Source organism: Myotis myotis, unplaced genomic scaffold (genome assembly GCF_014108235.1).
Source record: "Myotis myotis isolate mMyoMyo1 unplaced genomic scaffold, mMyoMyo1.p scaffold_m19_p_58, whole genome shotgun sequence".
Taxonomy (NCBI): Eukaryota; Metazoa; Chordata; class Mammalia; order Chiroptera; family Vespertilionidae; genus Myotis; species Myotis myotis.
Window position 1 is genome coordinate 96,604 of NW_023416366.1, and position 15,880 is coordinate 112,483.

The window sequence follows — 15,880 nt, forward strand, 5'->3', positions numbered from 1 at the left end:
ATTGGCACAATTACTTTGGAAAATTTTACATTGAACATTCACATACCCAATAACCTGGCATTTCCACTCTTGGCTCAGAAACAAAGGCTCAGAGATGGCAAGTGAGTTTGAAAGCTCACACAGCCAGGAAGAAGCAAACCCAGTACTTGATCCAAAGTCTGGCTGACTTAAACACACCATTTTTTATTTTTTATTTTTTTTTTAAGAACAATCTATTTTATTGAGGGCCTTCAGGGAAAGGTTGAATTGCTGGGAGGACAATGAGATCCCATGTCTTCTGCAGGCCGGATCTCGCAAGCTTTACAACCTCCGAAAACAGCACACACTTTGACAGCCATGCTCATCTCCCTCCCAAGGTGCTGAGGACAGAGTGTGTGGCAAGGGATCATTAAAGTTTTGACAGGCTAATTATAGGAACCACTGCCCAGACACAAAAGCCGGAACCCAGTCCACCAGGCTCCTCCCTCTTGCATCAGCAGCCTTATTTTGCTGTGTTCAAAACACTTCCCCAAGTAGCCTTCACCACGAGAAGCAGACATAGCCTTGCCCACAGCCCCACTTCAGACTCCAACAGGCACCTGAGAGCAAAGACACAGCCGGTCTCAGGGACTACAAGAGGAACCGTGTGCCCCTCATCATGCCCACCCCTCCCCACTTGGTCGACTCACCTCCCTCCTGGCAACTGGTGCTGCTCGTTGTCCTCTCAGGTGAGTGGAATCTGGAACAGAACAGAATTTACCCCTGGCTGGTCCCCGAGAGGGGCATCAGCTGCCCTGGCATGCCTGGTGGGGCAAGAACCCACCAAGACAGAGTAGGTTGAGGAATTTCCTGACCCCAGCAGAGCATAGACCCAGTGTCCAAAGAAGCAGAACTTCTTGGGCAGCACAGGGAAGTTAAGCTCCCAGGCTCTGGGCTCATGCCAGGTGGGTTCTGGTTCGGACACTTGTGTGCCCATGTCACCTCTTCCACGAAGCAGGACCACTAGTGGGACCTTTATCTAGAAATGCTGGGAGCATTAAACATAAAAATGGTGAGGCGCAGCCCAGGGCCATTGGTGTTATTGGCAGGGCCCTTGCCCTTCAGTGCAAAATGAAAATGCAAGTCCTTTGTTCAAGAAGTATTAAGAATTTTAAAGCTCCTAGATGGTTTGGCTCAGTGGATAGAGGGTTGGCCTGCAGACCAAAAGGTCCCGGGTTTGATTCCAGTCAAGGGCACGTACCTTGGTTACAGGCTCATCCCCAGCCCTGGCCCTGGTTGGGAGTGCATGCAGGAGGCAACCAATTGATGTGTTTCTCTCACATGGATATTTTTCTTTGTCTTTCCCTCTCTCTTCTACTCTCTCTAAAAAAAATAAAAATCAACTGAAAAATATCCTCAGGGTCCCCCAGTATTGGGAGACCTGGGTCAATTGCAATTGTTGTTAACAACAACAACAAAAACATTCCATTCTTTGATTGATTTCAGAGAGGAAGGGAGAGGGAGAGATAGAAACATCAATGATGAGAGAGTCATTAATCGGCTCCCTCCTGCACGCCCCACACTGGGGATGTGACCTTGACCGGAATCAAACCCGGGACCCTTCAGTCCACAAGCTCTATCCATTGAGCCAAACCGGCTAGGGCAAAATATTCCATTCTTTAAAAAATAATAATAATAATTTAAGGCAGCAACAACAGAACATTAACTCAAGCATAGGGCCTATGTGACTATTCACATGGAACAGCCATGAGCCAGCACTGGCCCAGCCCGAGACAAAGCTAGGCTCAAATCTCGCCACTGATTGCTTGAATTAACTTCTCTCTGAGCCTCAGGTTTCCCTCTCTGTGAAGTGAGGCTAATCATAAGACCCACTTCATGACTTTGTTAGGAGGTTTCAATGAGGTTATACCTATAAATACAGTTGACCCTTGAACAATGCAGGGGTTTGGGGGTTCTGACTCCCCAGGCAATTAAAATCCATGTATAACTTTTGATTCTCCAAAAACTCAACTAATAGTAGTCTACTGTTGATCAGAAGCCTTCCTTATAAACAGTCCATGAACACGTATTTTGTGTTATATGTACTATACTCTGTATACTTAGAATAAAGTAAGCTAAATTTTTTAAATGTTATTAAAAAATTGCCGAAGCCGGTTTGGCTCAGTGGATAGAGCGTCGGCCTGCGGACTGAAAGGTCCCAGGTTCGATTCCGGTCAAGGGCATGTACCTTGGTTGCGGGCACATCCCCAGTGGGAGATGTGCAGGAGGCAGCTGATCGATGTTTCTCTCTCATCGATGTTTCTAACTCTCTATCTCTCTCCCTTCCTCTCTGTGAAAAATCAATAAAATATATTTAAAAAAAAAAATGTTATTAAAAAATCATAAAGATCCTGGCTGGTGTGGCTTAGGGGTTGAGCATCAACCTATGAACCAGGAGGTCAATTGAACTAGGTTCGAGTCCCACTCAGGGCACATGCCTGGGTTGTGGGCTCGATCCCCAGTGTGGGCCATGCAGGAGGCAGCCGATCAATGATTTTCTCTCATCAATGATGTTTCGATCTCTCTCTCCCTCTCTCTTCCTCTCTGAAATCAATAAAAATATTTTTTAAAATAATTTTTTAAAGAAAATCATAAAGAAAACACACTTATAGTGCTGTATGTATTCACTGAAAAAAAATCTATGTTGAAGTGGACCCACGTAGTTCAAACCCATGTTGTTCAAGGGTCAACTGTACTTGGCACAATGTAAAGATTGGATAACTGTTGGCTATTATTATCAGACTCATATCTCCTCTAAGATCATCTAGCTGCAGGGCCTTGAGGCTCCTGGGTATTGTTCAGCCTCTCAGCCCAGAACACTGTGATCCACCAGACAAAATGCTTGGTTCTCAACAGGCTCATTCCATCTCTTGCCCATCTGGACCCTTGTCCCCAGGCCCTATTGAGATCTAGATTCTGTTCATCACACCTTCGGTCCCCCAGATGGTAACCCCCAGGTGGGTCCTGGTGGGACTCAGGTGTGGGGCTTTGAATAATGATAGCTAATATTGAGAGAAGTTAGCTTGAAACACGGGCAGACAGGGCAGGGGTCCAGTGGAAAACAAAGGCAAGTGGAACATAGGCCGGGCAGACAAGGCAGTTTGAGCAGCCTAATCACAGAAACCAACCAAGCAGGATAACAAAATGGTTTTGGACTCAGAGCGGGGGCAGGTGAAACTAAGGAGGGTCTGCAACAATAAGGTGAACTGACACATAGGAACTGGGAAAGTTCAGATCCGTTGCTGGGCAAGAACAATTAAGGGAATCAATCAGGTGGCTACACGGGTAGATATAGAGCAGGTGTGTAGCAAATATATACCTCTAGACTACAAGGCTTCAAGGGGGCAGCCCATTATTGGCCCCCCTTCCTCCCCATGCGGGGAGTCTGAATCTGCTTGTAATAAATTTTCCACACTTTTGCTTAGTTAAATCTTCTGGTCCGTGGAGCTCATTCTTAGGCGTCAGAGATGCAACCCTGGGAAAAAAACCTCAGCTCACCCTTAAGGTTATCAATATGTTTAGCATTTGCATTGTGCTGAGCCCTCCATCAACTATAGAAAGAATGGATGTTGAAATCTCACACTTTGTGCATTTGTCAGTTTCTCCCTGCTATTCTATTACTGGCTTTTGCTTTATATACTTTGAAGTTCTGTTATTAGGTACATAAATGTTTGGGATTTATATGGCTTCTTGATTAATTTACTCCTTTATCATTATGAGATAATACCCTTTATTTCTGGAGATAGTGTTTGCTCTGAAGTCTACTTTATCTGATATTAAAATAACCACTCCAGCTTTCTTTTGATTGGTGCTAGTATGCTGTATATGTTTCTATCATTTTCCTTTTAATCTATTTACACCTTTAATATTTATAGTGCATTTTTTTGGGGGGGGGATTTATTCCTGAGATTTATTCCTGAGATTAGTTCAATATCCACAAATCAAATAACATGATACACCACATTTAAAAATGATGGGTGAAAATCATGTGATCATATCAATAGATGCAGAAAAAGCATTCAACAAAATCTAGCATCAATCTGGCTGGTTTTGCTCAGTAGTTGGTTGTCAACCCATGAACCAGAAGGTCACAGGTCAATTCCCGGTCAGGACACATGCCCAGGTTGCAGACTTGATTCCCAGTAGGGAGCTGATCCATGATTCTCTCTTATCATTGATGTTTCCATCTCTCTCCCTTCCCCCCTCCAAAACTAATAAAAACATTTTTTTAATCCAACATCCGTTTATGATAAAAACTCTCAGCAAAGCTGAAATAGCGGGGACTTACCTCAACATGATAAAAAGCATATGTGACAAGCCCACAGCTAACAATGATACTCAACTGGAAAAAGCTAAAAGCATTTTCCTTATGATCAATGTACCTGTCCAATTTCCCAACACCATTTATTGAAGAGACTGTCCTTACTCCATTGTATGCTCTTGCCTCCGTTGTCAAATATTGAGTTGAATGGCTTGGATCGATTTCTGGATTCTCTGTTCTGTTCCATTAGTCTATATGCCTGTTCTTGTGCCAGTACCAGGCTGTTTTGAGTACAGTGGCTTTGTAATATAACTTGGTATCTGGTATTGTGATTCCTCCAACTTTGTTCTTCTTTCTCAAGACTGCTGTGGCTATCCAAGGTCTTTTATTGTTTCCATATAAATTTTTGGAGCGTTTGTTCTAGATCTGTGAAATATGCCGTTGGTATTTTAATAGGAATTGTATTGAATCTATAGTGAGTCATCAGCTGTTAAAGTGTGTATACATTTTTGGGGAGACACCCTGGGTATACACACTTTTAATAATTATAAAGGCAGTGTTTATACTTCAACTGTATTTTCAAACTTCTAGTAGCATTTCAGGATGAATTTCCTTTATTCAAAGCTTAGTCTGGCTCCGGCCTCCCGCCTTCCTCCGCCGCAGGCAGCGCCAGGCCAGCGGCCGCCAGCGGCCACCGGCTCCCAGACACGAGCCTCCAGGAGCGACTTCCGCTTCCCTATAGTGCATTTTTTATAAGCAACAGATAGTTGGGTCTTATTTTTTTATCTAATCCAGTGGTTCTCAACCTTCTGGCCCTTTAAATACAGTTCCTCATGTTGTGACCCAACCATAAAATTATTTTCGTTGCTACTTCATAACTGTAATGTTGCTACTGTTATGAATCATAATGTAAATATCTGATATGCAGGATGGTCTTAGGCGACCCCTGTGAAAGGGTCGTTCAACCGCCAAAGGGGTCGTGACCCACAGGTTGAGAACCACTCATCTAATATGACAAGCTCTAACCTGTACTTAACATATTTAGACCATTTACATTGACCAATTTAAATATATTACCCTCCTCTCTGTTCTTTGTTCCCTTTTCCTTCTACCTATTATTGGTAATTAAATATTTTTATAATGCTATTTTATCTCCTTTATTGGCTGTTAGCTATAACTCTTTATTTTGTAGTTTAGTGGTTGCTTTAGAGTTTAATTATACACCTTTAATTTATCACCATCTACCTTTTATCATACCATTTCACATATATAGTCATGCATTATTTAGGACAGGGACTGAGAAAGGCATCATTAGGTGAATTTGTCATTGTGTCTACATTTAGGGGTCATGATGAACAAAGCAACATGAGATTAAGTCATGCCCAAGAGAAACGGATGCAATCAAGAGATTCAATAGACATGAGATGTGTGAGGCTGCTGCCAGCATAACATGGCATTCTGTTTTTGAGCGTACTAAATACTTCTATTTTAAAGTAGAAAAAGTACACTCTAAAATGATTAAAAGTATAGCATAGTAAATATGTAAACCAGTAACATAGTCATTTACTATCATCAAGTATTATGTACTCTGTGTGTGTGTGTGTGTGTGTGTGTGTGTGTGTGTGTATATAAATAAAAGCCCGGGATGCACAAAATTTGTGCACAGGGGGAGTGGAGGACCCTCAGCCTGGCCTGCACCCTCTCCAATCCAGAACCCCTCAGGGGATGTCCGACTGCCGGTTTAGGCCCGATCCCACAGGGGGCGCCCCAACCCCCTGATCGGCCCTGCTCTGTGGGTGATAGAGGGTGGCGCCCCAACCCCCCTGTGGGATCGGGCCTAAACCGGCAGTCGGACCTCCCCCTTGCAATCCAGGACCGCTGGTTCCTAAACACTCGCCTGCCTGCGCTCCCCTGCCGGCCTGATTACCCCTAACTGCCCTCACCTGCTAGCCTGATCACCCCTAACGGCTCTCCCCTGCCGGCCTGATCTCCCCAACCGCCTCTGCCTTAGCCCCCACTACTGTGGCTTTGTCCAGAAGGACATCCGGAAGATGTCCGGTCTAATTAGCACATTACCCTTTTATTAGTACAGATATTATCCTATCTAATAAAAGAGAAACATGGTAATTAGCCGTACCTCCGCTACCCTTCCCATTGGCTAATCAGGGCGATATGCAAATTAACTGCCAGCCAAGATGGTGGCCGGCAGCCAGGCAGCTTGAAGCGAACATGAGGCTTGCTTGCTTCAGTGACGGAGGAAGCCAGTGTTCCCCGCCTGCCTTGCCGGCCTCTGAGCTTGCAGTTTGAAACATTGTTACAAATATAGAAGCTAAACAAAACCCCAGAAACCTGCTTTCAGCCAGCCGGGATCTCAGAGCTGGAGCCAAGCCTCAGAGCTAAAGCTGGCCCAGAATAAAAAGAAAAAGAAAAAAAGGAGGGGTTGGGAGCTTCAGTCACCCGCCAGCCTGAAAACAGCCCTCAGCCCCTCACCCAGACTGGCCAGGCACCCCAGTGGGGACCCCCACCCTGAAGGGGGTGTGACCAGCTGCAAACAGCCATCAGTCCCTCACCCAGGCTGGCCAGGCACCCCACTGGGGACCCCCACCCTGATCCAGGACACCCTTCAGGGCAAACCAGCCAGCCCCCACCTGTGCACCAGGCCTCTATCCTATACAGTAAAAGGGTAATATGCCTCCCAGTACCGGGATCAGCAGAGCCGCGAGGCCTCCTGGCACCGGGATCAGCATGACAGGGGGCAGTGCCCCAAACCCCCTGATTGCCCTGCGGCTCTGTGCGTGACAGGGTGCAGCGCCCCAACCCCCTGATCGGCCCTGCTCTGTGGGTGATAGAGGGCGGGGCCCCAGTTCCCCCCCCCACACGGGCCCTGCTCTGTGTGTGACGGGGTAGAGCCATAACCTCCCCATCGGTCCTGCCCTGAGTGTGACAGGGTGCGGCGCCCCAACCCCCTGATCCACCCTGCTCTGTGTGTGACAGGGGGCAGTGCCCCAACTCCCCTATCGGCCCTACTCTGTGAGTGACAGGGGGGAGCTCCCCAAGCCCCTGGTGGGCCCTGCTCTGTGCGTGACAGGGGGGAGCTCCCCAACCCCCTGATTGACCCTGCTCTGTGCGTGACAGGTTACGGAGCCCCAACCCCCGTGATGGGCCCTGCTCTGTGAGTGACAGGGGGCAGTGCCCCAACCCCCCAATCGGCCCTACCCTGAGCGTGACTGAGGGTGGCATCACAACCTCCCGATCCGCCCTGCTCTGTGCATGACAGAGGCGGCCCCCCAACTCCCCAATCAGCCCTGCTCTGAGCCCGACCAGGGGCTGCACCTAGGGATTGGGCCTGCCCTCTGCCACCCGGGAGCAGGCCTAAGCCAGCAGGTTGTTTTCCCCCGAGGGGTCCCAGACTGCGAGAGGGCACAGGCCGGGCTGAGGGACCCCCCTCACTCCCGAGTGCACAAATTTTTGTGCACCGGGCCTCTAGTAGTTTTATAAAATTGGCAGCACAGTAGGTTTGTTTACACCATCATCACCACAAACACATGAGGAATATGGTGCTCTATGACCTTACCATGGCTACAATGTCACTAGGAAGATTGTAGAGGAGCTGATGGGTCCACTGTAGTACATGTGGTCCATTGTTGATGAAACCGTCATTATGTGATGCATGACTATAGTATAGGAACCTTACAATAGTATACTAACATTTCTTCCATCTCTTCTTTTATTCTATTCTTTTCTTTACTTAAATAAGCACTATAAACCTCACATTAGAATGTTACTAGTTTTTATAAATTTGGCCTTGTTTTCAGATTTGTTAAGTGGGACAGGAGCACATCTCTCTGAGTAAAGAACTCTGTCCTGTGTAGTCTACCCATTGCCTTGTGGATCATGAGGTCTTCCAGTCTGGCTGGTGGGAACAGGCACAATTCTCAGTCCTGTGCTGAGGGATGGTCACTGTTCTGTGCATACATGTGAGGAAACTACCTGGGCCAAAGAAAGGCCCACCAGAAAAGATTGGAGAGAACAGATCTGACTAGTTCAGATAATGGTGTTTGGGGTGGGTGTTGCTGAACTTCTTGAAACTAAGGACACCAAGGACAAAAGGCATCCCTAGGGTTAAATAGTGGGTGTCACTTGGTCACAACTGTGACTAATAGCACACATCTAGCAGAAGGCAGGCAGAAAAAAAATTTAGAATTCTACAACCCTTCCCCACATCCTCTTAGAAGGAGATGTTTGCTTCACTGCCCTACCTCACCTCATTTGCAACTGAGAAACACCGTGATATACTGCAAGCTTATGTCTTAGAGTGAGACTGAGTTATTCCCAGGGCCTGATGGGAACAAACCAAGGGCACAAAGCTGATGACCTTGTGTAGAGCAGAACACTAAGTCACCTGATCTGCACTCCAATCCTGGCCATGATACCTACTGAATGCATGGTTCACCTCAGGTTTCTTCAACTCTCTGACATTAGTTTTCTCGTCTCAAAAATAGACATAATAGCCCATCCAGTGTGGTTCAGTGGTTGAGCATCAACCCATGAACCAGGAGGTCATAGAGTTTAATTCCTGGGCAGGGCACATACCTGGGTTTCAGGCTCGATCCTCAGTGCGGAGCATGCAGGAGGGGCATCCATATTTCTGTATATATCTCTCTTCCCTTCCTCTCTCTCTAAAACCAATAAAAGTATTTTTTAAGTTAAGAAAAAACCACAGAGGTAGTAAAATAGCACCCTTCTCATAGAGTGCTGGTACCTATGATGTTCATAACCTGGGTGTAGAACTTCCATCGGTGGCCTCCACCCTCTTTCTCTGAACTTAGTCTGAGGCCAACCTCAAAGTTCAACCTACCCCCCAGATAGACTCACTTCACAGTGCATCAACAAGCACTGAAGGAGTCACAGGAGGCAGGGGGGTACTTACAATGAGCACCACAGCACTTAAGCTCTGTGTGCCCCATTTGAGGGTTAAGAGCAGGGGCTCTAGAAACAGGCTTTAAGTGTTTGGATTGAGGCTCTGTCACATTTTTGGGGGTGGTGAATTAGTTTGCTAGGGATGTCTTAACAAAGTACCACAGGCTGCTGGCTTAAATAACAGGAATTTTTTGTTTATATAATTCTACAGGCTAGAAGTCTAAGATGAAGATGTCTACAGGGTTGATTTACCCTGAGGCCTGTTTTCTTGGTTGTAGATGGCTGTCTTCTTCCCGTGTCTTCATGTGGTTTTCCCTGTGTGTGTGTGTGTGTGTGTGTGTGTGTGTGTGTATGCGCACGTGCACTCGTGTGTCCTAATCTACTGTTCTTATAAGGACACCAGTCATGTTGATTAAGACCCACCCATGTGACCTCATTTTAACTTACTCATCTATTTACAGACTTTATGACCAAATGCAGTCATGTTCTGAGGTACATGGGTTAGGACTTCAACATATGAATTGTGGGGGTAGGAGCACCATTCAGCCCATAAACGGTGAACCTGAGGAAGTTACCTAACCTTTCTGGGTACTCACTGTTTTTGTTCTAAAATGGGGATGATGCTGCCCACCTCAAGGGAGTGCCGGGAGGAATAAATGCAATAATACATGCAGTGCCTGGCCATGGTGAGTACTCAAGTGCCATCTATTATTTGTAAGTTCTCCATTCACTATCTCTGTTCTCTCCAGCCGGTTGCCTCATCTCCTCTTTCACTTCCTCCTCCAACAACCCCTAGAGTGTCCTGAGCAATTGTTCTTGGTCAGCTAATGACTAGTTTCCATTAAGCTTGCCTCTCAGGTCTCCAAGTCTTTCCTGTGCAGCTCAAGGCCTTTCTTTGTCTATTGTAGGAGTCTCTGAGAGGAGCAAAGGGAATGAGTGGCAGGTGCTGCAACCTGAGGGTCCCATGCTGGTGGCAGAAGGTGAGACACTGCTACTGAGGTGTACAGTGATCGGCTCCTGCATTGATGCCATGATTAAATGGATCAAGGTGAGCAAGCAGGACCAGCAGGAAATTTATAATTTCAAACATGGCTTCTTCCCTGGGGTGACACCTCTGACCCAGCAGACGTGGGAGCCACTTAGTTGCGACTATTCCATCTATATTCATAATGTCACCAAGGAGCAGGAAGGAACCTACCACTGTGTGAGGTTTGATGGCTTGAGTGAGCCCTCAGAAATGCAGCTGGATGAAGGCACCTCAGTGCTTGTGAAGGGTGAGTATCAGGCCCTGCAGGTTAAAGCATTCTTCTCTGATCTGTTTTTCTACATCAGTCACTTGTATCCACAATCATGCTGTATACAGAAAATCTCAGTGGCACGTAACAATTAGTATATCTCACTCACACATTTAGTATAGGCAGCTGGGGTGGTTCTATTCCATATGTCTCATTCCAGAAGAGCCAGAGTGCATTTTCTCATGGAGATGGCAGGAGAACAGGAAGTCAAGTCCTAACACTCCCAGTACATTTCAAGCTTCTACTGCTAACAGCCCATTGGTTAAAGCAAGTCACATGACTCAGCTCAAATTCAACTGACAAGAAAGTGTACCCTACCATCATGAGGCTATGGCAGGAGTGTGGATGTTCCAGAGGGGAGTTAAGAACTGGGGCTGATCATTTCATTTACTCACTCCCCAAGGAATCAGTCATTTTATCTCTAAGTTCACCAGTGATGACCTGGATACCCAAATCCTGGGTGTGTCATTCAATAGAAGTGTGTTTTTAAATCAGTCACTTCAGCTCTATGTACTTCACTTGCCTAACTTGAAAAATAGACAACATAATTCCTGCTTCAAGAGTCATTTGGGTAAGGAACAGATGTTGTGAAACCACTCTGTAAACTGCTGACAGGGAGAGAATCTGTGAGTGTGGTCATGGGGGCGGGGGGGTAGAGGGGAGGAGGGCAGTCCATTTTCACTTCATGCAAGCATTTCAGGAAGACTTCTCTGACTCCTTCCAAGCTGTGGCTGGTGCCTTCTCTTGGTCCTGCAGTCGCTGGGTTTCCAAACTCAGGGGGATTTCCTGGACCATCTCCACAGCCAGACTGAGACCTTCTTCGGGGTAGGACATTTGTGTGTCTTTCTGAGCTCCACTTTCCCCTGTTCTAGCATCAATACAAATCGGTCTGAGAGCTTCTTTATTGCCCTGGCTGGTGTGGCTCAGTGGGTTGGAGCATCGTCCCTTACACTGAAAGGTTGCTGGATGGATTCCTAGTCAGGGCATATGCCCAGGTTTGGAGTTTAATCCCTTGTCAGAGCATGTGCAGAAGGAAACCCACCAATGCTTCCCTCTTACATCGTTGTTTCTCTCTCTCTCCCTCTCCCTTCCTCTCTTCAGCTGCTGAGTAATGAGGAGACATAGGAGGGAGTGGCTGAGTGAAGAAGTCAGGGAAGCGGAAGGGAGGGAAGATGTAAGGGCGGAAATGAGTGGACAATGGAAGAAGAGAGAGAATAAAACAAGGGTCTGTCTTTGGCTTCAGGAGCTGGCGACCTAGAGCCAAACCTCCGGATCATCCAGCCCCAGGAGCTGGTGTTGGCAACGCCTGGAGACACTGTCGTCCTGAACTGCGCAGTGCTTGGAGATGGTCCTTCCGGGCCCATCAGGTGGTTCCGGGGATCTGGTCTGAGCCGTGAAGCCATTTACAACTTTGAAGGCATCTCCCAACCCAATGTGACTGCGGTCCAGGCCTCCAGCAGCGATTTCAGCATTCTTTTGCAAGATGTCTCTACGGAGTATGCAGGCACCTACTACTGTGTAAAGTTTCAGAGGAAACTTAACAGGCAATACCTGTCTGGACAGGGCACCAGGCTGAGGGTGGAAGGTAAGACAGGTGGTCTAGGCGGTGGTAGGGAAAGGGGGGAGGTTATCCACAAGGAACTTTTTACCATGTCCCAAACACGCCAGCTTTTCTCAGTCTCCATGCCTTTACATAAACTGTTCCCTCTGCCCGGAATGTTTTCTCATTTTCTATGTCAAACTCCTAATCATCCCTCAAAGCTCAGCATCAATAGCCTCTCCTCTGTGAAACCTTCTCCTTTTACCAGGCAGAGTTCACTTTTCCTCATTCTGGAACCCATAGAATTTTGTATAGTTAATGGTTCAACAAACATCTAGTGCGCGCCTGTCGACTGCTCTGCGGTGTACTGCAGTAAATCAGACATTGTTTCAACCCCAGAGATGCTCACACGGGCCTAACTAGTCCTTATAGGTACGAGGTCTGACATATAGCCCCCATCCCAGGTAGAAACTGGCAGGCTCATTTTGGTGACCCCAGCTCCAAGCACAGGGCTCAGAAAGTTGTGGGACAGAAAGAAAAGTGGAACTTGAGACCACCTCTCTCCCTTGCAGCAAAGCCCACTTCTTCGCAAGAGGCAGAAGTCATCAATCAACATGTAGCCAGGAGATCTCTGTCAGGTGAGTGAGTGTTCCTACCTGCAATGGAATTAACCAGGGCCCCACAGGCGAAGGTGGGGCACAGATGGCTTAGCCATGGGAAGAGAGTCATCCCGTCTAGGGCCCATCTGCCACCAAGAGAGTTCCGGGAAGCCAGAGCACCTTGCTGAAGCTCCATCAGAGACACAGTCAGTGCTAGCTGTTCAGCGGGCGGTCTTCCCTGAGAGGTAGTGGTCTCCCATGATTCCCTGTAAGATTACACTGTAAAACTGTGCATAACTGTGCTGAAGCACATGGCTATGGATTGAGCCCCTTTCTCTCTGCGAGACTGTGGGCAGGTTGCCTCACTCCTTGAATCTCCGATGTCCTGCTCTGTGACCTGGGGGTCAGAGAGCCTACCTCACAGGGTTGTGTGTGGACCCAATGAGTCACATGTGCTGAATGCCCAGAACTGTGTCTTTCACGGCACCTGTTAGTACTCAGGGATGCTCGATGACTGGGGGAACTGGGCATAGAGGTTGCCAGGGTGCCCTCCCTGATGCTCAGCCCTGTTCCTGCCATTCTTGGGGGCCTACCACTTCTTTGACACATGTGGTCCTGAGCAAATCACTGCCCTACTCTGCGTCTGTCTCCTCATCTATACAAATGGCATTGCTATCCTACCTTGCAAGATTAGTTTGAGGATTCTACTAGGCAATTAGGAGGTGCTTAGCTCAGGACCTGGGGCAGAGGAGTCGATCAGCCAATAAATGAAAGCAGTTTTCTATTATAGCAGTTTGATGACGTAGTTTCCATCATTTCGCTATAACGTGAATAAGATGCCATAGGAACTTCACTCTTGTTTATATCAATTAGCCTGTGGTAAAGTTGGTTTCATTACAAATATTATATGTTTTGCTTAAAGTCACAGAACCTATGGATGATGTTAAGTGAGGACTTACTGTTTTGTCAGAAGTCAGGGATGCTATCAGGATGATTAAAGGTACAGGTACGATAGTGTCCCTTTCTGGGCCTGGGACAAGGGGAAGGGAGGTCTTGGATCTCCCCTTCCAGTAATAGAAAGAATATGGCCCCCGAAATTAGAGAGCAGCTGAGCCCAAACCTCGCCCACAGGGAGCACTGATGTATGGGCTGCTGAGGACTCACCTAGGGTCTTTCTTGAACTCTCCTTTGTGTCCCCCAGGCCTCCTGTCTGTGCTCACAGCTGTGGTCCTGGGAATGAAGGCAGTGACCTTGGCTGCACTCCTGCTGGCCCTGGCTGCCTGCTGGAGACACGGTGGGCAAGAAAATGTCAAAACCCCAGGCCCAGCAAAGCTGTGCTCATCTTAGCCTGGGGCCTGGGGCCTGGGGCGTGGATGAGGGGTCAGCTCCAGAGTGGTGCTCTGAGTCGGAGAGGGGCCAGGACTCCCCAACCATTTCTCTGCCTCCAATCCCAGCCTCCAGATGTCTCCCAGGACTCACGAGAAACTCCAGCATCCCCACACCTGGTTTCAGTTCACCTGGTGAAATAGCCCACTTGGCACTGGGCTCCCCTCGGACGTGCTTTCCTCACTCTTCTCAGCCTGTCCAGGCCCTCCTTGTCCTTCAAGGCCTTGCCCAGGTCTCCCTTCAAGGCTCTTGCTCCTGCTGCAGTCCCTGTGAAGGGCTCTCCCCCTTCCTTCCCCGCTCCACATTTTCTCGACCTTCAACTCTAACTCAGAGACTTCCCAGAAGATACCCCTCAGCATTTCTCACCCAGCCACACTGCCTCCATTTGTATCCTTCTCTCCTCTTTTCTTCCTCACTGTGGCTAGCTTGGGTGGCTGCAATCGTTGGAATATAGGGTTGGTAAGTTTGACGAAACTCATAAATAACAGTGGTTTAAACCAGAACAAAGTTGGTTTCTCTAGTAATATCTGAGCCTAAGCAGACCAGGCAACACAGCCACTTCCCGGTACTGAGACCAGGGATTCCTTGGTCATGTTGCTACCAGGTCCACCTCCCAGGCTGCAAGACCAGGGAAAAGGCAATGAAGGGGAGCATGGCACTCCCCTGCAAGGGCACAGCTAGGAATTTGCCCACATCATCTCTAATTGGCTGGAAGGTGTCACATGGTCACACCTAGCTATAAGGAAGGCTGAGAAATACAGTCTTCATTCTGGCAGCAATATCCGCAGCTGAAAAATTTCACTAGAGAAATAGAGGGTAAATATCAGTAGATACTGTAACCCAAGCATGTCAAAATCAGAGGCTAACACGGGTCAAATAAACAAGGTTTAAGTTGATGTGGGCCGCAAAAAAACAAAAGCTTCCATTTTCATAGAAACATAAGTTTATTTCAATAGAGACATGTTGAATACACAGGGCTGAAATAAATGAGTCATCGTTAACATTAAATAATAGAACATTTTACTAAAAATTAATATTTTTTCTTGAACATTAACTTACCAGACACTAAATAACTGCACAAATGAATGAGCGTAACGCAAATAAACCTATTTTTCTTGTTCTTCGAAAGCGAAAATATTTCCTGTTGCATACACCAAACAAGTCACTACAGGACTAATGATGTGGCAATGGGCTGCTCAAATATTCACTGCTAGTATTAGTGGAGAGAAATGGTGTGTCTGTGTGTAAGGCGCTTAAGGGAAATGAATGCAACACGGTTATAGTAATCAGTCATTAGCGAACGTTGTAGTTATTAATAATTATGTATAACAGGATGTTGTAAAAATTAAGTTATGAAATTTTTATTAAAGTGTTTCTTACATACCGTTATATTGGCTGGGCCGCAAAAATATTCATTGTGGGCCGCATGTGGGCCGCGGGCTGCGAGTTTGACATGCTTGCTGTAACCAGTAGTTTCCACCTCAATGACAGACACAGCTTCTTTCTTGCTCTGAGCGACACCTAGTTCAATCCCCAAGGAAACAGCACCTGCAGTAGGATAGCATAATGGAGGGCAGTCATTCTCAAGAAGAGGAGATTTTTCCCTGGCCAGTTTGGTTCAGTGGATAGAGCGTCGGCCTACAGACTGAAGGGTCCCAGGTTCTATTCCTATCAAGGGCACATGCCCAGGTTGCTGGCTCCATCCCAAGTGGGTGGCATGCAGGAGGCCCACATTCCAAAATTGACTCCCAGGTCCAAGGTTGACTCCCAGGTCCCAGGGCATACAACTTCCAGCCAAGTTAGAATGCCCTTTCTTTAACCAGAACAAGGCAATCATGGTTAACAGAGCATAATTAATATT

General features: G+C 47.2%; 1 protein-coding gene and 1 long non-coding RNA gene across 2 annotated transcripts; one reads left to right on the forward strand and one right to left on the reverse strand.

The window, feature by feature from the left end:
• Positions 1-458: 458 nt before the first annotated feature.
• On the reverse strand, positions 459-11,007 carry LOC118657531. The gene is made up of 4 exons (XR_004968033.1): positions 10,604-11,007; positions 8,873-8,958; positions 669-718; positions 459-578 (listed from the first exon to the last, which is right to left on the reverse strand). It is a non-coding gene; the product is annotated as an uncharacterized LOC118657531 (long non-coding RNA).
• On the forward strand, positions 505-15,013 carry SIRPB2 (signal regulatory protein beta 2). The gene is made up of 5 exons (XM_036311627.1): positions 505-707; positions 10,108-10,473; positions 11,738-12,079; positions 12,607-12,672; positions 13,835-15,013. The coding sequence occupies exons 1-5, from the start codon at positions 638-640 to the stop codon at positions 13,978-13,980; spliced, it is 990 nt and encodes a 329-aa protein (XP_036167520.1). The 5' UTR covers positions 505-637; the 3' UTR covers positions 13,981-15,013.
• The last annotated feature ends 867 nt before the right edge of the window (positions 15,014-15,880 follow it).